This window comes from Jatropha curcas, chromosome 1 (assembly GCF_041381405.1).
Source record: "Jatropha curcas cultivar XTBG-Jc1 chromosome 1, XTBG_Jcur_1.0, whole genome shotgun sequence".
Lineage (NCBI taxonomy): Eukaryota > Viridiplantae > Streptophyta > Magnoliopsida > Malpighiales > Euphorbiaceae > Jatropha > Jatropha curcas.
Window position 1 is genome coordinate 9,548,842 of NC_143151.1, and position 27,114 is coordinate 9,575,955.

At 31.7% G+C, this 27,114-nt stretch overlaps 6 protein-coding genes across 9 annotated transcripts; 3 read left to right on the forward strand and 3 right to left on the reverse strand.

Annotated features, from left to right (window-relative positions):
• Positions 1-299: 299 nt before the first annotated feature.
• On the reverse strand, positions 300-3,764 carry LOC105637308 (protein S40-7). Of its 3 annotated transcripts, none has more exons than XM_012220743.4 (2): positions 2,973-3,763; positions 300-1,625 (listed from the first exon to the last, which is right to left on the reverse strand). In XM_012220743.4, exons 1-2 carry the CDS (start codon positions 3,645-3,647, stop codon positions 1,563-1,565), a joined length of 738 nt encoding a protein of 245 aa, XP_012076133.1. In that variant the 5' UTR covers positions 3,648-3,763; the 3' UTR covers positions 300-1,562. The 3 variants fall into 3 exon arrangements, with proteins under 3 accessions (XP_012076133.1, XP_037492295.1, XP_089572540.1); XM_037636367.2 differs by lacking the exon at positions 300-1,625 and adding an exon at positions 2,088-2,311 and having other exon boundaries at positions 2,973-3,764; XM_089716414.1 differs by lacking the exon at positions 300-1,625 and adding an exon at positions 2,215-2,540 and having other exon boundaries at positions 2,973-3,762.
• Positions 3,765-7,764: 4,000 nt separating this feature from the next.
• On the forward strand, positions 7,765-9,745 carry LOC105637307 (small ribosomal subunit protein uS11y). Its single transcript, XM_012220742.4, has 6 exons — positions 7,765-7,906; positions 8,333-8,452; positions 8,538-8,583; positions 8,972-9,057; positions 9,179-9,308; positions 9,405-9,745. The coding sequence occupies exons 1-6, from the start codon at positions 7,904-7,906 to the stop codon at positions 9,470-9,472; spliced, it is 453 nt and encodes a 150-aa protein (XP_012076132.1). The 5' UTR covers positions 7,765-7,903; the 3' UTR covers positions 9,473-9,745.
• Positions 9,746-11,220: 1,475 nt separating this feature from the next.
• On the forward strand, positions 11,221-15,563 carry LOC149498965 (uncharacterized). Of its 2 annotated transcripts, XR_016322408.1 has the most exons (4): positions 11,221-12,301; positions 12,606-12,675; positions 13,727-13,842; positions 13,920-15,563. XR_016322408.1 is itself a non-coding variant. In XM_089725570.1 (3 exons), exons 1-2 carry the CDS (start codon positions 11,731-11,733, stop codon positions 12,632-12,634), a joined length of 600 nt encoding a protein of 199 aa, XP_089581696.1. In that variant the 5' UTR covers positions 11,221-11,730; the 3' UTR covers positions 12,635-12,675; positions 13,727-15,563. The 2 variants fall into 2 exon arrangements, 1 of the variants encoding a protein (XP_089581696.1); XM_089725570.1 differs by having other exon boundaries at positions 13,727-15,563.
• A 305-nt stretch (positions 15,564-15,868) lies between these two features.
• Positions 15,869-16,643, reverse strand: LOC105637306 (putative germin-like protein 9-2). The gene has a single exon (XM_012220741.4). It carries the CDS (start codon positions 16,499-16,501, stop codon positions 15,869-15,871), a length of 633 nt encoding a protein of 210 aa, XP_012076131.1. The 5' UTR covers positions 16,502-16,643.
• Positions 16,644-16,953: 310 nt separating this feature from the next.
• LOC105637305 (putative germin-like protein 9-2) lies at positions 16,954-17,577 on the forward strand. Its single transcript, XM_012220740.3, has one exon. The coding sequence runs from the start codon at positions 16,954-16,956 to the stop codon at positions 17,575-17,577; it is 624 nt and encodes a 207-aa protein (XP_012076130.1).
• Positions 17,578-18,008: 431 nt separating this feature from the next.
• LOC105637304 (Exostosin family protein) lies at positions 18,009-21,181 on the reverse strand. The gene is made up of 3 exons (XM_012220739.4): positions 20,476-21,181; positions 19,667-19,920; positions 18,009-18,648 (listed from the first exon to the last, which is right to left on the reverse strand). The coding sequence occupies exons 1-3, from the start codon at positions 21,125-21,127 to the stop codon at positions 18,097-18,099; spliced, it is 1,458 nt and encodes a 485-aa protein (XP_012076129.1). The 5' UTR covers positions 21,128-21,181; the 3' UTR covers positions 18,009-18,096.
• Between the last annotated feature and the right edge of the window lie 5,933 nt (positions 21,182-27,114).

Below are 27,114 nucleotides of genomic sequence, written 5' to 3' on the forward strand. Positions count from 1 at the left end.
TTGGAATCACCTTTTTCCAATGGGAGACATGTAATTATTTAGGGTTCAATCACAATTCCACAATGGTTGAAATGAAGTCGTTTTAAGTTCAAATTCAATTTGATTAGAAAATGACTCTAAGCTCTATCAGATATGAAATGTTATTTTCCATGCTCAAATCCAACTTGTAAAGATATTCAAAGTACTGCTTAATGCAGACTTGCTTGGAGTATGATTAAAAATTAATAATTAAAGATAATTTCTGCAAAAATTCAAGTCCTGAAAATTTCCAAGTCATACAGATATGGAAGAAGGAAAAATAAAGGTAATTTCCAATTCATTTTTATTGAACAAAAGCACTTTAAATACAAATTCCTAAAAGAAGAAGAACCCATATACCAAAACATTCGGTGCAGAGCTGAATCAACAAGAAGCACACAGCAGACACCTAAAAGAACCAAACTTTTTATTTGCACTACCTTTATTCCTTATATTCAATTGCCAACTCATGCCTTTTTTTTTTTTTTTTTTTTTTTTTTGGAATTATCACTTATCTAAGCCTGCAAGTGTCAAATCCAAAATTTAATGCAACCAATTTTGTCTTCATTAATTCACTCTTGTATTTTAAGATAAAGATGACCAAACAAAAAAAAATGCTTATATGTCAAAATTTTCCATTTCCATATTGTTAATTTAGAATGTCAAAATCAACAAAAACCTCCAGAGAATCAAACTTTTATGAGGGAAATCATCCAATTAAATGTTCAGATCCTAAAATATTTTCCTAACAAAAACTTAAAACTGGTGGCAATTAAGTGTCGAAAGCAACCCAATAGCTTATGGAAAAACAATTTAAATATTTCTACTATTGCAACAAGGCACATCCAGTTAGACTTTCTATTTTATGAAAGATTTAAGACATACTTTCTTCTATGATTATATTGCATCTCACTTAATCAAATCTAACCTGGACCTATATATGGATCCCATAGTTCATATCTTGTGAAAATCAGTACAACTACCATAGTGACATAAGCAATCCCATTCATCAAATAAACCAACACAAGCCACCTAATTAAGAGGTGGGATCTGATTCATTTTTCATATTACAGCAGACTAACCATTATAGAAATTGATGATGCATAATAGACAAGTTGATCTTTTAGTACACTTCTATGGCAATTTGCACAAAATTAAAGAGGTCGAAAATTAATGAGCATTCTAAGGCAAGTTAGAGAGATTATTCTACTTCAGTACATCTAAGAGGTGAAACCTCTTAAATGTTATGAGAAACAAAACAATTTGCTAAATGAATACAAAATGAGAGAGATTGAAGATAAGGTTGCAGATGATATGTAGAAAATGAGTTTACAGTCAAAATATTTGATACATCAATCATCACATGGAGGCTTTACATTTTTACTGACAACCAGAAATAAAGATGAAAACAAGAGAAAAAATTGTCATGCAAATCTTGACAGAATAGTCTTCAATGTGGCATCAGTAAGAAATTCAAAGTTTGAGAGAGTTCAAGCTAAATACAGTTTTCGATTCAACATACTTAATCAAGGTGTTATAGACCTTCATGTACTAAACAATATGCCTTCAGCAGCAACTCCAATGAATGATGGAGGCATCAGCAAAACCTGATAGCTTTTAATAGTTTGGTCATTTAATCCGATACTAGAGGTGTAAAAAGAAGAAAGATCCAGCAAAAACCATCCCTAGAGACTGAAATCAATAATATCATTTTTCTAGCAGTTGTAATACAGCTAAATAAATAATCAGGGAAACTAATTAAACTTGTTCCAATGATCTCTACCGCTACCTAAGTATGCGGAAGACTTTCTACCAGCTTATTCAATTGCATTCAGTAACTTTAATATTCTGAGATTCATCCATGAACAATCTAAGGAATTTGAAGTTAGCCAACAGTTTTTTCTAAAGAAAGCACCACCATTCTACCACATTGAATTAGACTGTGACAAACAGAATCACTGTCAAAATATTAATGAATCAAGTATCAGTTTCACTTCAGCTTCACGAGTTTAACGAGGATATAAAAGAAAGTATAAGGGGAGATAAGAAACAGCTGAAACCCTCATGTCTTCCACACAAAACTAGTAAAATAAACACTATCCACCGTCAATTTTTAAAAACTTCTCTTATATCATTTTTAAACATGGATATTAGTAATGCTCTTTTCATTTTTTTATTTCCTTTCCTGTCCAACAGTTAAAAGACTGATCTTTGCCATTCTACTTTGAAGTTTGACCAGAACTTCCACTCTGGCCGTAGGTCTTGCATCATTACATATCCTTCTGCAGAATCCCTACAGAATAGTTTTAGAGTACTGAAGTACCAAATAGAATTTCTGACTCTTTAAGGATAAGAATAAGATCTTAAAATCACTGTTGAAAGGGATGTAAAAATAGAAGTATAAGGAATTATGGGGGAAGTATAATCCAGCCTTCTCCAATAAGAGTCGCACTAGAAAGAGCAAGTCTTTGGGGTCCCAATTACCTAGCATATTCTTTCTGTTCCCTCGTAATTGCAGAACACTGCCACACAATTTACAAGCAATTTATAAGCATTGCAAATGCAACCCAAAAAAAAAAAAAAAAAAATTGGTATGATCATAATGGATTGTAGAGTTCATTTATAGCAGTCAAGCGGATATGCACTTATATCTTTAATATTCAGTTGACTGTTCAGTTTAGAGACTAAACATGAATACACACGCCTAATTATTAAAGTTAGAATAATAATTAGACTCATAATACTGTAATTGCAAGTACCCAAATCAAAGTAATCTTCACTAGAAGTCAACATATGCACAACTTTCCCTCAGCATCCAATTCAATTAGCTTAACATTCCACAAATAATTATAAAAATAATAATAATAATAATAATAATAGAGGACTAATAATAAAAAGCCCTCAATAATCAATCAATCAAGAAAACCAGTACGCCGCCACACCGCATTTCTTACCTGCCTAAGATCTCTCCCTTTTAGCGTCCTTCCAACCCCTTCCAACACCGAGCAGGCCAGCATTGGCGACTGCGCCCTCGCCACGATCTCATGTGGCGGAAGCATCTCTCCGTCCCCTTCATCCTCGTTCTCGTCAATCTCGTCGAATTCTTTATGCCTCCTCCTCATTGCCATTGATAAAACTGGCACGTTCACCGGCGCAGACTGGGGCTGATGAAACTTGGAAGAATTGAATGATGTCGAAATCGGCAATCTATCCTGTGGCGGCTTGGGAACGGAAGGAATGAAACGAGAAGGTGACGTCGTCGATGAGGACGAGGTAGGCGAAGAAATTGTTGTTTTCTGGTACAAATGGTGATGCGAATTGGATTTATGCTCCGGAAGAGCCGCCAGGATGCCGAAAGATTCCGGCTGTGCGAAGGCTCCTTTGTGGCTGTGAGTATGGAGCGGGTGGTGGCGCGGAGAGGAGGTAGAAGAGGGAGGGCTATTATGGTGGTTGGAAGCTTCGGAAAAATCTCCGGTGGAGAATATATCATCCTCGTTGAGCTCATTATCTTCATTGTTAGCGGCGGTGGTAGCGGGATTATCTTGCAGCGCTCGTGGAAACGCGCCCAGGAATCGGTCACTGGACGCCGTTTTCCGGTGCCTGAAACGGGCGGATCCGTTTATGTCCATGTCGGAGACGGTCGGGTTGGGAATTGCTACTCTTTCACGGAATTTGTGCCTTCCATGAGAGAGAATTTATTTTACAGAGGGGAGTGTGTGTATTTTACGGGAGAGGCGAATCCAACCAAAAACAAAAAAAAGAGTGACGTGGCAGACAAATGAGTGGGAAAAGTACATTATTTGTTCAGATAATAACGAAGCAGTGACGTGTTTTAAGACGACAGATCGTAGCCGTTAGTTATATGAGGTCAATGTGAATTTATGAACAATAAACGGTTAGATGAAGTGAGGTTAGGTAGTAGAAGTGCAAAAAAAAAAACAAAAATACTATTTTTAGATTTTACAGGGGATAATGAGTAATGAGGGGCAGAAAGTCGGTCTCGTTTGAGGAAAGGTGGGCCCTACAAGTTTCGAAATAAGGTTTGGATTTTCTGATTTTTGAAGGAAAAATATTTGACACTAGCTAGAAGCTTTCTCTCAATGTTCGTCCTGATCCTTCCTAGTTCATATTTTGAACGATGCTTATCCACAAATACCATTACTTTAGTAAATAAAGTTAGAGTTAGGTGTTTACAAGTTTTTAAAATAATTAGGTAAAGGCCGGCATATTGCATGAGATTTTAATTTTTTTTTTTTTAAATAAATTTAGGTGTGTTATTGTATGAGTCATTTAAAATAGATGAATTATCAAATACTGTAATTTGTGTTAATTAAATTAAATTTTTGTATTTTTTATTAGACTATTTTTTTAAAAAAATATGAATTATGTTCATTTTTCAATTTTAGAACATTTATAATTTTGAAAATTGATTATATGTTTTTTTTTAATTCAAATCTTTTTGCAATTGGAAATAAAACAAAAATCAAGTTTATTTATTATTTTTTAAAAAATTAAAATCATAAAGTGAATATTAAATGATAAATGATATTTGTGTCATATAATTATTGCTAGAAAATTAAATCGATAATTTTCAAGTATGATGGTGACGATGAATAAAATTATTTTACTAAATATTTTATTTCACAAAATATGAATAAAATTATTTCACTTGCAAGTTTCTTTTATTGATCATCTTCAAGTATGATGGTGATGAAGATATATGGATATAAAAATAAATAATCAATATAATTAAATGGACATAAAATAAAATTAAAAATATTCAAAAATTCAAATATAAATTAGATAATTATTTTAAATAAGTAATAAGTTTAAATTTTAGACTTAAAAAAGTATCTTAAGTTATCTAATAAAAAACAAAAAAAAGTTCAAAATTTAAAATTGAAATATAGATATAGATAATTATTATAAATGAATATTAATTTTAAAATATGATTATTAGATATAATTTTTTAATTGTAAATAATAAAAATTAAATTTAAAGGATAAGAATATCATTTTAAATATAAATGTTATCTAATTTTATTTTTAATTTATTAAATATATTTATTTTTAATTTATTATATGTATTTTTTAATTTATTAGATGTTATTTTATAAGCTCTTTTTGTTATTTTAAATGTATTTATTGAATTTAATGTTTTTTCTTTTTTTCTTTTAAATCATTTATGTAAATAATAATAATCTATAAGCAAAACATATAAAAAAAATAACAAAATAACAATAATAAATAAATAAATACTGATATTTCATTCATAAGCATAAAAACTACATAGACAAAGAAAAAATCTACTACTAAACATACTCTATATCATACAACTTATTGTTTTAACTGAAGAAGAAGGGGCGTGATATATATCGATTGAATTTGTGAGTATCATCCTTTTGCAATTCAAAATATAAAAAACAATAATAACAATATATATTAAAATGAAAAAATAAAAATTTATAGTGCACAATCAAAACTCAAAACATTGAAAACAAAATAATCTAAAGAAACAACAAAGCAATATAAAGAAAAATATTGTCAAAAAATCATGAAAACTGTGAGGTATTTATAGATATACATGTATAGATGTAGATAAGAAAAAAATTCAAAAATTTAAAATTTTTAAATTCAAAAATTCAAAAGGTTTAAAGTTTTAAAATTCAATAATTTTAGATTAATCATTATTATTATAAAAACATTTAAAACAATCATCCAATCAAAATTTTCAAAAATTAAAATAGAAATTCAAAATTTTGTAAAAAAGAGAAATAGAAATGCTTGGTAGAGACTGCCAAGTCAGATTCTTATATATTTTTTTTGCTTCAAGAATATATATATATATATATTATAAAAATAAATTATTATTTAATCCCTATAATTTAATAAAATATTATTTTATTAAAATTTATGAATTAGTTGAATGGTTTTTCTATTAATTTTGTATTCCATTATAATGAATTATAAATTTTATCTTTAACAGAATTTCTTTTTTTTTTTTGCGTATTAATACCGAATTAAATGAATTAAATTTGTTGCTTGGTTATTTCCCTCTTATTGTATTAGTGTATTTCATTTGCCAATCTCAATTTGTGATTAGTTCTAGAAAATAATGAATTTCTTCTAAATAGGTGCAAACCAAATAAATTTGATATTAAAGAAACAATAGAACCAAAAGAAGAATGTGTTGTTCTCAAAAATATCATGATTTCAAGGGATTTATAATGTTTTGGTTATACTTAATAATTTGAATTGTCATTAACCTTTTTCACAAAATGTTTATCCTTATATACCCGAAAAATTCTTTGCAAAAAAATTTTCATTTAAAAATTTAAATATTAACTTTAACCAATAATATTGAGTATCTCATTATTATAAAAAATATATAAATTAACTAATACCTTGTGACATTATTTAATCAAATTTTGGGTGAATATATTTATATTTGTTATACCAAACCCTTAATTTAAGTATGTGAAAAAAAAGTAAAAATCATTACCTATAAATTTCAATAAACTATAAGAAGTAAATAGTAATTTAGTTAAAAAAAACAAAAACTCTATTACATTGTTTGGTTAGACTTTTTTTAAACTTTGTAATAATTGAGATTACATGTTTAATCTTTATTACTTAAATTGATATAATATTTATTTCATAAAAAAAATCTATCTAAAGCCAATTACATTCCTCAAAGGCTGTACTTATTCTCAATCACCACCACAATCAACATTCCACCACCATAACCACCGGTCTACCACCACACCAACACTACCATAGCAATCACCACCACCACTAACGCAACCACCATCGCCAATCACCGCAATCACCACCATATACACCACCACCACCACTCTACTACCTCTATCACTACAACCACCGCTACTAGCATCACCATTAGTACTGTAATTACCATCACCACCATATAATTATTAATTATCTTATTATTATTATAGGAATAGACAGCATTGAATGGAAAATCACTAAAAAGATTAAATACTATAATTTTATATCGTAATTTAATTGAATGAACAAAAATATATAAAATTTTACAATATTAATTTTCAATGGTTTAACTTTTATTTTTTTATATTATATTTTCCTTGGCTTTTTTTTTTTTTAAATTTTCTAGTCCAAATCGTTTATAGGTCTAAATAGTTCTTAATAGCTTGATTTAATGAATAACTTTTGATTCAAATAATAATAAGAATAATAATAATAATAATAATGTGGTGATAGTGGTGGTGGTGATGGTAGTAGAGTGGGAGTTGTGGTGGTGGTGGCAGCGGCGACAGTAGCAACGACAATAGTAGTGGTGTGATTGATAATAGTAGTGAGATAATTACATTACATATTTATAAACAAATATAAAAATTAAATAATGATTACATTCTATAAATTTTCTCAATTACATTACCAAACATAATAATTGAATCGCAATTATATTTCATTATATTATATTTTTCATTATATTATATTTTTTATTATATTACATTGCATTACATCAAACTAAATATAACCTCTGAATAAAAAGGTGGTTATTGGACTGGGCTTAGAGAAACAGCAATAGAATTGAAGAACTCTAAAATTAGGGCTATGCAAGTCAAAATAGATTCTCACATTTGCAGGCTGGGCCGACCCGTACGAATGGTCCTAAGATATGAAATCCACACACCGAGGCGCCTTTCGGAAATAACTTTAGAATCCAAGGGGCCTTTTAGTAAATAGAAACACTTCTTCATCTCACAACCCTAGCTCTCTCTTCTCTCCCATATAAAACCGACTCTTTAAGCTGTTCAAGTTTCCTCTGCCATTTGCGAGCCACCGGTGATCGACTCGAGCGACATCTCTCAGCTTCTAATCTAATCTAATCCGCATTCAAGCCATGGTAAGCCAAGTCCTACTTGCTTCTTTAGTTTCTATTCAATTACATGTATATATTGTTCATTTTCTTGATCTCTGTAATATTTACTCGAATGAACAGCTTGAGGTTAAAAATGGCCTGATATAGGTTTTATTATTGGGAAGAAATTATATTTTGATGTCGTGTTTGTATTTTTTTGTACTCTTGAAAGTAATCCAAAATGAGAAGATTGATTCTTTATATGTTGGCGGCATTTTAGTGCAAGTTTAATACATTCGATCACTTTCGATTTTAGTTTGATATATTGTGCATTTCAATTTTCTATATTTTCTTTTTATGATGTTATTATTATTATTTTTTGAAGTCTTGAGGATTAAAAAATTATGAATTTTTTATCTCTATTTTAATTTATATAGAAAATTTGATTTAGTTTTGTTCAATTGTTGTTAGTCGAGGAAGAAGACCAGAGAGCCAAAGGAAGAGAATGTTACTCTTGGGCCTGCAATAAGAGAGGGAGAACACGTTTTTGGTGTTGCACATATTTTTGCTTCTTTTAATGACACTTTCATTGTAAGTATTTATGATACTTGATGGGTTTCTTTTCTTTTATCATGTTTTGGACTTTTTGTGTCAATGATATGTTTTGTGATTGTAGCATGTCACTGATTTGTCTGGGAGAGAAACCATGGTTCGCATCACTGGTATGTGTTTCGTGTATAATCATATTTTTCTAGTTAGATGCTCCCTACATAATTAGCATAATACTTGCGCGCATGTCAATGTGTTGACTATGTTTTCACTTTTCCAAAAAGAATTGGTTTCTTTCATTGCAAAATAGTTATTGAGTGGATATGTCATTTCATTTGATATTGTTTTTGGAGTGGTCGAGTAATTGGAGTAACTTGTAAGAAATGATGTTTGATGGAGAGTCCACAAGAAATTAAAATCTTCGGTGGGAACTATGTTTTTTGAGTCTACTAACTCATTGAACTGACCGCATTTGATTTGGCATTTGCGCCACCACCATTGCATTTAGCTTGAGATGTATATTTTCTGAATCTCAATCTTTATCGCTTTAAACAAGTACAGGTGGAATGAAGGTTAAAGCTGACAGGGATGAATCTTCACCATATGCTGCTATGCTTGCAGCACAAGATGTTGCAGCAAGATGCAAGGTCATTATGCTTGTTTATATTTTTGATGTTATGACATTTCAGGAAATATAATATTTTAGTATCTGATTTTCCCCCTATCCAAATGTTCATTTTTGACTAAATCTACCTTTGGAACCAATAGGAGCTTGGCATTACTGCTCTTCATATAAAGCTTCGTGCTACTGGAGGGAATAAAACTAAGACACCTGGTCCAGGTGCTCAGTCTGCTCTTAGGGCACTTGCTCGTTCTGGAATGAAAATTGGTCGAATTGGTAAGGCATTGACTTAATATTACTGTTCTTAAACAATAATTTGAAATTTGAGAACTTTGTGGACTTGAGACTCAATGATGTCTTGTGTGTTTTCAGAGGACGTGACACCAATTCCCACTGACAGCACTCGCAGAAAGAGTGGTAGAAGGGGAAGAAGACTGTAGAGTGTTTCCTGTCAACTGCATATCCAGTTTGGTGGTGGTGCTTTAATAGATTGGTTATGTTCACTACTTTTACTTGGATGGAATCTAGTTGTGACATCATTTTGTAGTTTTTGCATGTGGTTTTATCCTGGATTTTTGAATTTTGTAGAAAGATAATGAGTTAGTATGAATTTTGTTCAATGAGGTAATGTTTGAAGTCACTTGTGATTTTAATCTACTGTGGATGTTTATTTTTTAAAAGGTGAAGAGAATATTGTCCTTGAATTATGCTCATTTTATTTTTATCATAAAATTGTTCCTGATATAAGACAATTTGTGAATTTAACTATTTAATAGTTTTGAAATATTTATATCATTTCTCTATAGAAGTTGCGGATTAGATTATGTGAGATTGACAATGAAGTACCTTAAGGTTAAGGTTGTTTATATTGCCTTAACCATAAGCAACATTTGTTTAGTTGTGATGAAAGACATTTATATGAAATGTCCAAAGAGCAAAATGCTCATTCCATATTAAGGTTACAGAATATTGTTGTTTTATGGAGATGGTAAGTTTAACTTGTCCTAAGAGACTTTACGCACTGTTTACAATATGTGGAAGGTAAGAGACAACCGGATAATTACTTGTTTGTGGAGTACTCCCTCCGATTACACGAATTAAAAAAGAAAAAGACATTTTTCCAAATTTATTCGTTAACATTCTTTTCTTAAAGTTAAATATCATGCTCCAAGATAATCTCTTTGCACTTTGGTTTTTCATCATAAAACGTGCACATTTGATAATGAAACATGTAGAAATTTCATTTTAGAGCAAAATTCTTTTGACAACCTCAACTCTCTCCTCAACATTTCACATTTAAATGTCACTTCTATCACTTCATGACATACGTTTGATATAGATATCGCAAAGGAAGCAATTGAATCGTTTGATATAGATATTGTAAAGGAAGCAATAGAAGCATTTAAGCTCATTTAGTAGACATACAAGCGTCTGAGGTCATTTTATTGTCAACTTGCTTTAGTGGCAATACATATCATATAAATGTTGTCCGTTGTGTATATTAAATTGTCTGCATTACACTTTATATGAGTAAAACATGTTCACCAATTTTAGAATGAGCACTAGATAATTTTTGTAGTGAAGTATGAGTTTTCGGAGATATGATTTTCAACTTTGAATGATTAAGTTAAAATTGAAGAATAATTGAGTTAGTATTTGAAACGGACACAATATTTCAAGTCATCTGCTGTCATTTGGAGGAAACTGTGTAGGAAAAAAATTCAATTATAAAATGAATTTGTCATGCATTTTTTAATCATTATAGACAGAGAAATAGATAAAAACATTGTTTTGGAAACCTAATCACAATCGATGTGTTTTTTGTAATAGATAAAAATGCAGGAGCCACAGTAGACTTGGGTACAAGACCAAAACGAAAACCCAAAAATGAAAATCTCTTTATCTTTGTACAGTTAAACTTAAAGTGAAATAAAGGACAGAAAAGACCGAATGATGAGATGAGACGGTCAAAGTTAGCAAAATAAGGAGACTAATATGCAATCAAATTAAATCACAGCTAATGAGTAAATCTCTCCTTACATTCAGAAACTTTGATTGTATTTCCTTTTAGCTACACTTGCCTTGTATAGATGTAATTCATGTATATAAATAGGCTTGTAATCTGCCGAATGATATATTGAGAAAAACATTGTTTATTTCATTCATTATCATGGTATCAGAGCCATACAATTTTTCCTCTCATCTTTGCTAAATTCTTTTGAGAATTTTTTTTTTATTTGAAAGCTTGTTCTTTGATTGTCCAACATGGTTTTTTATTTTCAAATCAAATTCATAACATGGAAGGAAGTAAGTCTGAATCCATTTCTGTTAAATTCAATGGGACCAACTTTGCTCTTTGGGAATTTCAATTTCAAATCTTTGTTGAAGGTAAAGGATACTCTGGTATTCTTGATGGATCTCATAAGGAAGATAGTACCACAGAAGCCAAGCTACAATGGAAAACAAAAAATGCTCGGGTTATCACTTGGATTCTAAATTCTGTGGAACCTGAAATTGCATCAGCCTCCGATCATTCAAAACTGCAGCAATAATATGGAAACATCTTCAGGGAATTTATTCTCAAGTGGATCAATCAAGGCAATTTCAACTTGAATATGAAATTGCTAACATCAACCAAGAGGATAGAGATATTCATGGCTTTTATATTGAAATTTCAAAGTTAAGTACAGAACAATATATGATATCTTCTTATATTATTTCTGATACTGCATATTCAGAAATTAAGGTGGAACGCGATCATGCATTCCTCGTGAAACTTCGACTAGAATTTGAGAATGTTAGGGCTACGCTAATTAATCGAGGAAATTTGAGTATGGAGTCTGCTCTTGGAGACCTTGTTCGTGAAGAAACAAGGCTGAATACTCAGATTCAGCTAGACACCAAAACCAACTCAGTAGATGCAGTCTTTATGGCTTCACGTGGTAAGTATTACTCAAAACAAAAGACTACAGGGAAAGCAGGTACTCAATGTCGATATTGTGGTAAACTGGGACATGTGCAGTCTCATTGTTGTAAGCGCAATATATGCAATTATTGTAAAAAGCCAGGACACATTATCTTGGAATGTCACATATTGAAAAATAAGCATGGTCATTCAACATTTATTACAATGAGTAATGATGGAGAAAACACCAACACTAAAGAAACTCTATTTTCATCGGACATAGTTCAAAAGATGATTCAAGATTCAGTGCAAGCAGCTCTTCCAAGTGCTCTTTCTTCTGCCTTCTCTGTTGCTGGGTTATCAGGTAAAGGCATTAAATCTATGTCTTGGTTCTTTGACTTTGCTGCCTTTATCATATGTCTGGTTAAAAACATATTTTTTCTAAACTTAAGCCTTGTTCTTCGAATGATTCAATTACCACAGCCAATGGACGAAAATTACCCATAAAAGGAATTGGCACTGTTTGTTTGTCTACTGAGTCTAAGAAATCCATTTTTTTACCTAATACTCTTTATATCCCACGTTTAATAGCCAAGATCATTTCTATTGGACAATTAACTGACCAAAATTGTGTGGTCAAATTCTCCCCTGTTGGTTGTGATGTGCAGGACCTTCAAACGAGACAAGTGATCATTAAGGGGCATAAACGTGGATGTTTATTTCATCTTGTTTCGGATGGTACACAAAATTATTCTTTATGTCTTTCAGCCTTGTCGTCTGCATCTGTCAATAACACTTGGGATCTGTGGCATCGTCGTCTTGGTCATTCGCATACTACCCGATTAGAATTTATGTTCAAATCCAATTTTCGTCTAGAAAAATTGCATGTTAAGTCTGATATTTCTCAAAATTGTCAAAGTTGTGCCCTTGGAAAATTTGCTAAATTATCGTTTCTTTCTAGTACTACAAAAGTTGATGCACCCTTTCATCTAATACACTATGATCTATGGGGTCCTTCCCTTGTTCTATCTAGACTTAGTTATAAATATCTTGTTTTGTTCATTGATCACTTTACTCGATTTACTTGGGTGTATTTTTTACGTTCTAAATCTGATCTAGCAAATATAGCCAAAACTTTTTGTTGCTATGATTGAGACACAATTTGGCAAAATAATCAAAATATTTCGTTTAGATTCTGGTGGAGAATTATGTGCTTCGAATCTTGTAAATGTTTTTCAAGAGAAAGGCATTTTAACTCAATATTCTTGTCCTGGAACACTGGAGCAAAATGGTGTTGTGGAACGAAAGAATCGCCATGTTTTGGAAATTGCTAGAACACTTTTACTTGAATCATCTATTCCACCTAAATTATGGGTTGAAGCTATACATACAGCTGTCTATCTCATAAATCGGCAACCTTCTCCTATAATTGGTAACCAATCTTCATATTATGCTCTTTACAATAAGTTACCTAATTATACCCATCTTCGTGTTTTTGATTGTATTTGTTTGTTTTGCTTCCTCCTCATGAAAGAAATAAGTTATCTTCTAAATCTGCTAAATGTGAGTTTATCGGTTATAGTGATAAACAAAAGGGCTATATTTGTTATGATCCACTAAGTCATCACACACGTGTGTCTCGTCATGTTACTTTCTTTGAAAATGTATATTTTATTCTTTCTCTCCTCATCAAAACGTTACTCATTCTTCCATTTCCTTTTTACATGATTTTGTTGATTCTTCTAATAATCTTACCCTTAATGTTGATGAGACAACGTCCACTTTGCAGCCAAATGATCATGTTCTTGAAGGTCCAGCCTCAAACTCTTCCATTGTCGATCCAACAACACCTCCTCCATCTTTGAGAAGATCCAATCGTGTCAATTTCGGAAGACCATCCACAAGGTATACACCATCCTACTCTTTCTTTACCAATTTAAATTCTATTCAGATTCCTTCTACTTATAACCAGGCTATTACAGAAGAATGTTGGAGAAAAGCAGTGGAAGAACTTAGGGCCCTTGAGGAGAATCATACTTGGGATTTAGTTCCTTAATCATCTAATATGTCTGTGATTAGGAGTAAATGGGTCGATACTATTAAAGTGAAGTCGGATGGCACTCTTGATCGATACAAAGCCCGATTAGTGGCTTAAGGATATAAACAAGAATATGGGATTAACTATGATGAAACTTTTGCTCCTGTGGCAAAAATGACTTCTATTCGCACTATTCTTGCTATAGCATCCATCAAGCATTGGCACCTTCATCAATTGGATGTGAAAAATGCATTAAACAATTTATATGAAGTGTCCTCCTGTATATGATTATGCTCGTTCCAATATGATTTGCAAACTTCGAAAATCTCTGTATGTTCTTAAACAAGCACCTCGTGCATGGTTTGAGAAATTTCGATCTACTGTTTGTTCCGCTGGTTTTCTACAGAGCTCTAATGATCACTCACTTTTTACTCGTCAATCTAATGGTGGAATTATTATTTATTTCTCTATGTAGATGATATGGTCATTATTGGCAGTGATTCTCAAGGTATTACAGAGTTCAAACAATTCCACAAGTTCATTTTCTCTGAAAGATCTTGGCACTCTTACCTACTTTCTTAGCTTAGAAGTTTCATATACACCTGATGGAATTTTTCTAACTCAAAGAAAATATATTGAAGACCTTCTTCAGTTGGCCCCTCTCACGTATCAAAAGATTTGCTCTACTCCAATGGAACAAAATTTAAAGTTAAAAAGTGATGAAAGCACATCTCTATTCGATTCTACCTTGTATTGCTGTTTAGTAGGGAGTCTTATTTATCTTACTACTATGCGTCCAGATATTTCCTTTGTTGTGCAAGTTGTCAGTCAGTTTGTCTCTCAACCAAGAAAGCCTCATCTTTCAGCTCTTCATCGCATTTTGCGATATTTAAAAGGAACTTATGGTCGTGGGTTGTTCTTTCCTGCTCAATACTCTCTCACACTTATGGCATATGCTGATGTATATTATGCTGGCTGTGTTGATACCTGACGCTCTACGACAGGATGGTGTGTGTTCTTGGGTAATTCTCCTATCTCTTGGAAATGTAAAAAGTAAGAACGTGTCTCAAAATCTTCTACTGAGGCAGAGTATCGATCTATGCCATCTGTTAGCTCTTAAATTGTATGGCTCCAACGGCTTCTCAAAGATTTCGGAATAACTTGCACCCAACTTATCACGCTTTTTGGAGATAACACAAGTGCTCTCAGCATTGCTACAAATTAATGCAGTTCACCATGAGCCAACTAAACATATTGAAGTTGATTGCCACTACATTCGTGATTTGGTTCGTGACAAGTTCATTCATCTCACACATGTATCTTCTCATAACCAACTTGCTGATTTATTTACTAAACCCATGTCATCTACATGACATTCCTATCTTGTGAGCAAATTGATGCTTGCTGAGAATCACCATCAATTTGAGGGGGGATGTCAAAGTGAGCAAAATAAGGAGACTAATATGCAATCAAATTATATCACAGCTAATGAGTAAATCTCTCCTTACATTTAGAAACTTTGATTGTATTTCCTTTTATCTACACTTGCCTTGTATAGATGTAATTCATGTATATAAATAGGCTTGTAATCTGCAGAATGATATATTGAGAAAAACATTGTTTATTTCATTTATTATCAGAGACACACAAATATTAGTATGAGGAAGGAAGTAGTAGTGGGTGGCTATGAGCATATGCTAAATATTATGCATTATTTGATAGTTAAAAAGGCATTATATTTTAACAATTTGTACCCCAGTTAGGAGTAATTATCTGATAGTTATTCAACTCTAAATGATGAAAAATAGACAACAAACGGATACATATATATATATATATATATGTGAATAGAAGAAGGTAATGATAATGGAAAGGAAACCTAGCTATCTATCTTCATGGCTTGGGCACAAGACCAGCCTTGAGAGCCTGAATGGTGGCGACGTCAGTCTTAAAAGATACAGCCAAGACATTATCATCAATTCCAGTGGCAAAAAGGGTACTAGGAAGTGACACAGTTCCTGCATTTGCACTTCCAAAAGCAGAAACTGCAAAAGCAGGTTTCGTTGCATCTGCATTATATTGGAAATGAACAAGTCCTTTAGGAAATACAAACAAGTCACCAACTTGGAGTGTTTGAGTGTAAAGCTTATTAGTAGTATCAATAAATCCAACTTGTAAAGATCCATCGAGAAGGAAAAGTAGCTCAGCAGATCGAGGATGAGTGTGAGGTGGGTTAGGAGTACCGGCTGGGTATTGAAGAACTGCATAGGAAACACTCTGTCCATTTAGAGCAGGAAATTCTTTCATACTTGCTTTTAATACTGCGAAAGCTGTTGGTGGTGGAGCATCGACAAGAGAACGCATGCCAGTAAATGTGAAGAATGATCCATCAACTGATCCATTCGAATTTGAAGGAACTATGAAGTCAGAAAGAATGTCGGGATCTCCTGACATTGTTATCTGAAAAATGGCAAATAACGGAATTAGCAGTGAAAATGATCTAAATGTGGAAATTGGGAAGGCCATTTTCAGGATTCAAGAATTTGATATAAAGACGTTCGGTGCTGAGATGATTTGATTAATTCTCTGTAATATGTCATATATATAGAGCGTAGAAAGTAGCAAATTTTTAGTTCTTTCTCATTCCGATGATAACATAGTCATTGGACTAAAAATACAATGTCACTATGTAGTATGTACGCGATATTCTTCATCGAACGCAATAAAAAGACAAAAAATACAAAAGACTTAGCTGTGATTAGCACTTTTGCATTTTGCCGGCTGACAAAACATATGTAATTAATACATTTTGCCGGCTTACAGAACAAGGTTTCTGAACCAGCTCTCATTTGAAACAAAGCTTAGTCCTTTAGCTTCCTATAAAATGAGCAGTGAAGTAAACAAAGGCTAACTACAAAAACCTTCTTGTTCTTCTAATAACCAATTCCTATATTTGGAAACCAATTGAACTATTTACAATGGCCTCAACCTTTTCTAAACATATCATGTTCTTCCTTTTAGCTGCCTTTGCCACTTCTTGGTTAGTCCAAGCAAGCGATCCGGATATCTTATCAGACTTTATAGCACCACAAAACCAAACTTTTGACGGAACGTTTTTTACCTTCACTGGATTTCGCGGAATTTTTAACGTTCCTGATCCAGCCACCTTCAAGGTAACAAAAGCAAGTATGGCTGAATTTCCTGCTCTGAATGGCCAGAGTGTATCCTATGCTGTTCTGCAATATCCTGCAGGTGGTGTTAACCCACCTCACACGCACCCTCGAGCTGCTGAGCTTCTATTTGTTGTTCTTGGAAGCCTTGAGGTTGGATTTATTGACACCACCAACAAACTCTACACTCAAACTCTACAACTTGGTGACATTTTTGTGTTTCCTAAAGGATTAGTTCACTATCAGTACAATGCAGATCCTAAGAACCCTGCAATTGCTTTTTCTGCATTTGGCAGCGCAAATGCTGGAACTGTTTCGGTTCCTACCACTGTCTTTACTACTGGAATTGATGACCAAACACTTGCTCAGTCTTTCAAAACAGATGTTCCTACCATTCAGAAGATCAAGGCAGGCCTTGCACCCAAGGCGTAGATTGAAGCCTCATTATTGTTTCACCTTTTTCCCCCTCTCCATTAATAAAACAATAAGAAATTCAATGCTGTAATCATTACTTTCAATTTGATTTATACTTATTGAAACATTAATTTTGATTCTGCAAGTCTTTTATAATCTTTGACTAGAACATAATTTTGATGATCATTCTAAAAAATTTAGGTTCAATTTAGTGGACTGTTATAGAATTGGAATGTAATTTAAGTGTTCATCAAATCATTCATCTCTTTAACATTTTTTTTAGACTGAAATGCTAGCATGATCATGATTGACCTGGGAATATGAGTAGTTTGAGTCATCATGCACTCAAAAATGCTCATCTGTTAATGTATTTGAGAAATTGTTTTTAAAATGATGGAAAATGAGAACAGAAGACATGCATTAAGCAGTAAAGTAGTGCAAGATGTTGATTAAGCTTTCTAAAACAACAAATTTCATTCCAAAAAAAAATTTTGTTACTCCACAAGGAAAAAGAAAAAGAGAGAAAATGTCATTCATTTAGGTACAATGGCACCGCAAAGGAATCGATACACCTGCTGGTTTCCTCTTCTCCCTAACAATGGCTTCTGTAACCATAGGCAGTTTTTGATGGACCTTTTTCCATATGTGATTAACTGCACCATCTGGAGGAACTGGTCCAATACCGCCGGGATGGCCATTATCATACTCAAAAATTGGCTGAACCTCAGCCATTTTTTTACGAAACTCATCCTTCTGCCTTTCAGAAATGCTTTTAAGACGACTCACAAGCCAACTTGGTTTTAAGGCATCATCAATTGCCACAAAAACAGAAAATTCTGTGTAGTCCACCATCCCCTCAAATGGGAGTTCAATGTGGTCACTGACAACAACAGGTATACAGAGGCTTTGGATGGCATCAAAAAGTCGGCAAGAAGTAGGGGTATCCCCAGCTGGGTGCAAACAGAACTCTGAGGTCCTCATGCCTTTGATCGACTGCACTCTCCCAGTGGCATTGGGGAAGCCTTCTTCCATGACTACCCTGGGCTCATTAACCAACAAATCCCATAATTTTTCTCGAACCACACCTCCCTGTTGATAAAGAAAAATAAATAAAATTACCACATAATATGCAAAACCGAGCGCCGTTAACATGTTTCAATTGATTGAAATGAAAGTTATTTTCCTATAAAGTTTTCTCCAAGTTTAAAAGCAAGGCTCTTGTTGTTGTCACTTTGTAAATCAGTCACAATTAACTTCTAATTATACCAAATAAATAAATAAATAAACGAAGAGCATTATAAAAAGAGGCCTAGTAGCCAAAAAATAAGGCACACGAATAAACCTTCTCTCAAAATTGCAAGTATACTCAAACCTTCCAAAATATGATTTCACACCGAACCTTTAAATATTGCAAATTTTCCTGTTTGATCATACACTTGAATGAAATATAACCTATTATACCAATCATTTTCTCCAATCAGTCATCTCCATACACAATTCTAGTATAACTCTTCATCAATCTCTCAGTTGCAAAAGATGATGGTGCAATTTTAATCAAGTGGGGACAACTGAAATTTTTTTTTTGGTCATTAGCCCACAGGAAAAGAATTAATCATTTCAAATGTTATATTAACAGGCATGTTTTTCAAACAGAAGCTTGGGTAATAGCAGCTATAATTCAAATGGCAGCAGCAGTTAAGTTAGAAAACATAACTTTAACAGTATACTTTTGGAATAATCTACTTCTCAAAATAAGGGAGATTGCCCTCCATGAAAAAGGGTGAGAAGGGCCGATTTGAAAGGGACTTTATTTATCACTTTCCCTTTTTTTGCGGGTGGTAGTGCTCTTGAGAACATGACAGATGGGATCAATTTGGTAAATAAGAAAGCAACACGAGAAAAAAAAAAACAAAATTCGATTTGCAATCAGTATGGTGCAAGTTGCAAGATACAAGGACCTGAAATTATCCACTGTAAATACAACAAAAAATAAAAGGAGAAAAACACAGCTTATCAAAAATAGATTTGAAGAAAGAAAATTATGATGCTTGAACAAAAACAAAACCTTGCTGCTATCATCTAAAGGACACTGGAAATAGATACTGACCCGGTGCCTATGTTTGGCTCCTTTGAAATAAAGAAGGGTGTGGCGTTTCTTGTTCTCTGACAAGTTTAATCTAGGAAGCAAATGTGTGTATGGAACAATTACATCTTTCAGCAACGAAACTTGAGTATGTTGTATCATATCTGATGAGCTACCATTGGATGATTTAGAGTCAAGCCTAAACCATCCACCAAAATCCACCACCAGGAGGATAGCTGGCGCTATCTCAGCTCTTACATGCCACATTGCAACTGGGTCTGCCAAAGAATGCTTCAAGTTTTAATATAACCTGACAATTCAGAGACTAAATCATAAGATACTAAACTATTCAGAAAGATTCACCGTCTTGCTTCATTAGTAGGTGAAACAAAAGCAGCATTATATTTAACCATTTGTAATCAAATTCATACAGGGTTGACATGTATTTAGGCACGTTATATAACGTAAATATAGAGATATTTTGTGTAGCAAAAGATTCAATATTTTCAGGATAATCTTCATTGCACAAAACTCACTATGAAATACAATTATAATACAACATAATGTAAGTAATCCCTTTAGTAGCTTGCACTGAAAAAAGAAAAATTATTCAAAGCTCAATATTAAATTCAGATATGACATCACATACAAAAATAGGACTATATTAGATTAATATGTTTCAAAGCATTGAAAAAAAATACCTACAATCACCCACAAATGTTCGAAGATATAAAAGAATTAGCAAAAAAAAAAAAAAAAAAGAAGCTAAAAATCAAATCAAAGGCAGAAGATAATCCAGCAAATGGAAAGCTCATTTCTATTAAAAGCAGTACCTGTTAGAACAAAAACATGATCTCTTCCACCGGATCGTTTCCAGGCCTCAGAATTCTTCACAAACTCAACAACTTCCTTTTGCCTTTTGTAATCTTCATTCCCTTCTTTCTTCCTAAACGTACCTTTCCCTCTTCCGAGCTCCATTTCCGCACTCAATGTAGCAAAAAATGGTACGAAAATTACATCGGCTTGATTAATATCAGATACCCTTTTAGCAAAAGATTGAGACTTCAAATTCTCCGGTGTCATCAAGTCTCCGGTGATCCAGTATTCCGCACTGTACTGTTTGATCAACGGATTCTCAGCATATGGAGGGTGTTTAGAATTTTTGTGATTGTTGTTTATGGTGCCAATCTGGGTATGATCTGGGTCGTAGCTAGTACGGGAATCGGGTTCGGATAATGACCAGTACTGGTCTAGAAGGCCATAGTTGAAGGATCTAGGTAGGTCTGCTAAGTAGACTTTGAGGGAATTTTGAGGATTTTGAAAGGTATTTTGAGGATTTGGAAAAGATGTGCTTGAATTGTAGAGTAACAAGAAGAGAGAGAGGGAGAGAAGAGAAGCGAAAATGAAGCAGAGAAAGAGAAAAGGGATTGAGCACTGAAAGGTGGTTGTTCTAGTCGCAGCGGCGGCTGTGTTCTTTGGAGGCATTTCTTGCGCTTTGGGTGTTGCTACTCCGATCTTTTTCACCAGTTTTGAAGCGATTTATAAATTGTTACTGATAAAAAATAAAAATCCATTAACGATCATATGTAACTTTTTCATTGTTAAAATAAAATTAATATACCAAGTATTTTAAATAAGAATTATCCTACAATATCTCAAAAATAATAATCCTAATCAATAAATTTTATAAATATGTATCCCTACAAAAAATTATAAACATGCTTTAATAAATAATAACATAGAGTTATAAAAATATTTTGAGAATAAATCATTCCTAATATACGATTAACTATGATAACAAAACAGATGATGTGCAAATTTTAATGATTTTGATAATTCATTATTAGTTTTTCACAATTTTTTGTTTTGTTTTGTTTTTTTTGTGTAAGAAAGTCATATAAATATTGGTTGGTAAAAGAAATTATGATAACGAAAGATTCACAAATAAATAAAAGTCTTTCACAAGTTTGAGAGTCAATTATATCTTATTAAAGGCCTTGTTCGGCAATTTACGCGGTTATAATAGATGTTAGCTGTTGTAATAGCTGTTAGCTATTTTACTAGCAGTTAGGGTTAGAAATTAGTTGTTAGTGGTCAGATATTTATAAACAGTTCAAAATAAAAGCGTTCGGTACAATAAGTGTTTGAGTAGTTGTTTAATATAAAAAGACAAAAAAAAGATAAGATAAGGTCACAGAGAATGAAACAAAGACAAGTGATGGACATAGACTTGATAAAAAATTTATAAAACACTAAACATTAATGAAGATAACGTTTTATGAAACATTGCCTCAAACTCTAAATGTTAGGATAAATGTGACATTACCGAATACAATAATTAATCAAAACACTAAACACTATTCCAAACGTTCTTGTTGAACAGAACCAAAAGCAAAAAATTTCTGGTGCAAATCGCATAAACTTATCCTAATAATAAAGATTACTAAACTAGTACTAAAATGCTTCACACCTATCACACACATAAAGATCACATTATCACAAGACTAGTTACCTAGGAAAGAATAATACTAGGTTTGATTATCTCACACTACCATTCATAGGAAAGAATAGACCTTCAGAATTCTTCGTGATGTACTCAGAGATTAACCATGGACTTCACAACAGTGCATACATTAGAATAGCATAAAAATAATAATAATAAGAGCAATGTTGAATGGCACAACATGTGTCAGACTCAAGAAGAATCTTCGGTTGTGCATTATAGTTGCATTCCATTGCATTTGGTGGGTATGTGAGGAAATAAATGGGTGAATAGATATAGTTTTATTTGCAATCATTGTCTTTATTGAAAAAAGGCGAGTCTTTTTACAATTACAATGATTGAAGTCTTGCATGCAATTATAATGATTGAAGTCTCGCGTACTATATACTTGGCAATTGTAGAATGTAAAAAGATGGCAAAAAGGTGAAATCCGCGTCTACATATTAAACAACAAATTCACATACCACCTGGACCTCTGGTTCTCATCCAAGCATATTGTGTTTCGAAATAATAATATATAATACCTGCTTTTCATGTAAGAGAGGAGAGATGAAGTTGGTTTTTTTTAAACAAATTTATATGAATGTGATGTTATGACTAGGGATATATATATGATCTATATAATAGAGAGAATAGGAAAAATATGATTGTCTTTACAATTACAATGATTGAAGTCTTACATGATACTTGGCAAGTGTAGAATGTAAAAAGAGGGTAAAAAGATGAAATCCGTCTCTACATATTAAGCAGCACGCTCACATACCATATGGACCTCTGATCCTCATCCAATCATATTGTGTTTCAAAATAATGATATCTAATACATGTTTTTCATGGAAGAGAGGTGAGATGAAATTGATTTTTTTAAAAAAAATTTATATGAATATGATGTCATGACTATATATATATATATATATATATATATATATATATATATATATATATATATATATATATATATATATATATATATATAAAATCCATATAACACTACGAATAGGAAAAAGAATATTGGGATTGGCAAAGCAAAAAAACATGGTTAATTTTTAGTAATTACAAAATGTTGGCTAATGAATATATTAAAAATCGCTACAAAGTAAGATTGCTTATATTTATTTTATAAATTAAAATTAATATTTTCAGTAAGTTATGAATTTTAATATTTTATAATACGGAACTAATATTTTTAGCTTTCTAATATTAATTAGTAAAAGTAATCTTATTTTTTAATGAATTAATCAACACAGCGAAATTGAATATTTCAATACATCATATTTTTCGCAGTGTTACAACTCATGTCTTATATCATCATTTCACAGTAGTTTATACCTTAATCATCCTCACCCTATTAGTACTCATTGTAGAAAAGGTCATTTGTTATGAATATTATAATTATGTGGATATCCGTTTAGGTATCTTCTCCATAAATTATGTCTTTTAGAATGAATAGTTATGTCCTTTGGAATGTAAGGTTATATCCTTTAAGATGAATGATTATATCCTTTGACATATAAGGTTATGTCATTTGGAATATATGATTATTACTTTTGGGATGTATCTTGTACCTACAAATAGAGGTACCTTCCCTCTATGTTGATATACACTTTTCTAATGAATAAGAATTACTCTCTATATTCTTTATATTTTCTCTATTTTTTTATATTTTATAACACCTTATCAGCATGAAATTTTAACCAAATAATAAGAATTTGTTCTACTACTTTAATTATGTGGTATTGCTTTCTTGATCAACTTTTATAGTGCTTTCTTGTTGAAATCGATTAAAGAGAGGATAACTTATGGTTTGTGGCAACCAAAGTTAAAAGCTATATATCTAAAGCTACTCATGCTTAAAACGTAATTTTATATATAATTTTATCATCTATATATTTTATATATGAATTATAAATATAAATTCAATCTTGCATTTTATATTTGATTGGTTATTATACATAATATAATTCTAAAATTAAATTAGTATGCTATTATTATTTTATCATATCAAATCTTATAGGATTTGGATTAGTGACTTTTAATATATTAATTATGAATTATTTTTCTTTATATATGGATATTATGTGTCCTAAAGACACAATAAGGAAGAAAATAAAAAAAATTAAATCATAATTCATATAATAAGATTTGCTTTCATTCTCTGCATTGAATGACATGGTAAATGAATAAACAAAAATAATGACATATTTTATAATTGTGATATAGAAGATGTCATGAAATGAAACCCACTCAATTAAATTTTTCATTCCCTGAAGTGAATGCAATCACATATATTATTGGGTGCGAGTGTGAATAATGATAATAATATTTTTGTGATCGAGAATGTTTATAAGATGATTATTGAATTACTAATCATTGTAATTGTGGTAAGCACAAATAATCAAAAGAAACTTACCACTAGAAATGGCAAAAGATAATATGACTTGTTGATTATGTACTTGTTGTATACAAAAATATATGAAAGCAAATTTTGGCTTTGATACTAAAAGAATTATTAAAAGCTCTTGAAGAGAAAATATTATTATTTAGAGAAATGATTTTCGTGCATTATATTATTATCTCTTTAATCTTGTAGAAATTTATTTTAGGGATATTCATAGAAATGAATATCATATAGAGATAATTGTAATGGATATAGTTGTAAACTAGAAGTTTATAAATTCAAATCTTTGTGTTGTTTGGCAATGATCAGCCGGGTTATCTCGGGTCAATATTGATGGGAAAAAAATAACTAAATTTTTATATGAATATTTATTAAAGAACCAGAAGTTTCTTTAGATCTGATGAATTTTAATGGTGTGTTCTTAAAGCAATTTTTACGAAAATAAAGCTCCCTATTTATGTATAGGGATAATGCTATTATATATAGTGGTAATTATTCACATCAAGCCAACAAGTTATTATAAATTATTTCTCTTTTGACTATAAATCCCAACATTAGGGGAGAGAATAAGTAGCTGAAAGTGCTTATTAGTGAAAATAATTATTATTATCAAATTTTGATCTCCTCACAAGATTGTGTGAACTAGAAGTACTAAATATAGTTATTTTGCACTCTATTGTAAATCAATTACTAGATCCTATTAGAATTTAAGTCCTTGAATGATAAACTGTCTATGTCTAAATTTATTGTATGCCTGAAGCGTGGTAAATTGATCAGTTCCAAGGACAAGAATCACTGAAAATGAAAAGGAGCAAATATGTTATATGTGCAGATTCTAGAAATAAAAACTCTAGAAGAGTAAACTCCAGAAGAAACTTTAGACATGATTGATAAATTTCCAGAAGAAACTCAAGTACCTGAAATGAATGAATTCAATGAAAATAATGAGATCTTAATAAGTCATGTCAAGTCAAGGAAAAAAAATGAAATCAATATAAAATAAACATCAACTGCATTTTTACATTTGTTATAGCATTTGATATGGTGATAAATGATGAGGATCTTGAATATAAGTCTATTAAATATAGACATAAAATGATTGGCCCAAATGGAGTGACATAATTGAGATATAATTTATTTGATAAAGTTATTGTATTTGTAATCCAAACAGTAGAAGATACAAGCTAGTGAAATACAATTAGATATTTATGCAAAAGTGAAATGGAAAGAAGATGGGTTTGAGATATAAAGTGAACTTGTTGCATAAAATTTTCACTAAGCACTGCTATTGATTATAAAAAGTGATTGCCTATTTATATGACTTATTTGGTATTGATATCTATGTTAAAATCCCTGAAAGATTTAAGTTGCTTGAAGAACAAAAATTCAAATTCTTGAGAAATTATATAGATTCTTTATGAGTACTTGATAATGATAGTCCTTGAAGGATTAAAACATGTTTGAAGCATGCAAATTGAAACTCCTGAAATGTATTCAAGTAAATTATAAAGATTTATATATGAATTAAGGAAATCTCACAAAGGTGGTATAATAGCTCTAAAGATATGGCTGAAAAAATATCATGTAATCCATAGTGGCAAACAAATATATGATACAATTCTATCATGTTTTTACTCTTCTTTGACGAAGTATTGATATTTTCAATGTTAGAGGTCTGGAAGGGATGAAGAAGAGATTGAAATGCTACTGCATAGACTGAAGAACATAGAAGAATCGTCATATATTATATGGAGTTGTTTTATTAAAATAAATCTCCACATTTTTTTATCTATGCAATTATCAAGATTTTATACCAGCTACAATTATAGTAATATGCACTTGTGTGTTGATAAACTTTGTGCTCATAACCTGTCATGAAAGAGAAAAATCCTCCTTGTGTTTCTTTTCACTGTGTGAGTATGTTTATTTTTCTCATTTTGTTGTGCTGTTGGGGAGTGCGTTGGGGGTTGGAGGAGATAATTGAGTAATTTTGATTAGCATTTTCACTTTTGTTGGATCCAGTATTCATAGGTATACCTCTATGATTGGCTGCATTTTGTTGGATGCTTTTTGGTCCTACTGTTCTTTAGTATTTTGGTAATTTTTTAATCTATGATTCTGTGTACATTCTAATTGGTTTTCCTTCTTTGTACAACTTGATCCTATTACAGGGGACATTGTTTTTGTACTACAGCAAAAGGAGCATCCTAAGCTTAAGCGAAAGGGCAATGATCTAATTGTTGATCACACACTCTCTCTAACACAGGCGCTCTGTGGCTTCCAGTTTATATTGACCCACTTAGATGGAAGGCAACTACTCATAAAATCTCAACTAGGGGAAGTAGTGAAGCCTGGTAAGTTTTATTTTGATATCTTGCTCCAAAATGGTCCTTACTACAAGTAAACACTGCTGTCCTAAATGATTTCTAAATGAAATATGTATGAACTTTTTTTGAAGTGGGAAACTCTGTTTCAAGTTTAGCGCTAATATTTTCTTCATTTGCTTTTCATTTTTTTTTTTTTTTGCATCAATTGAATGTATACCACTTGGCACTATATTTATGTTTTAGGA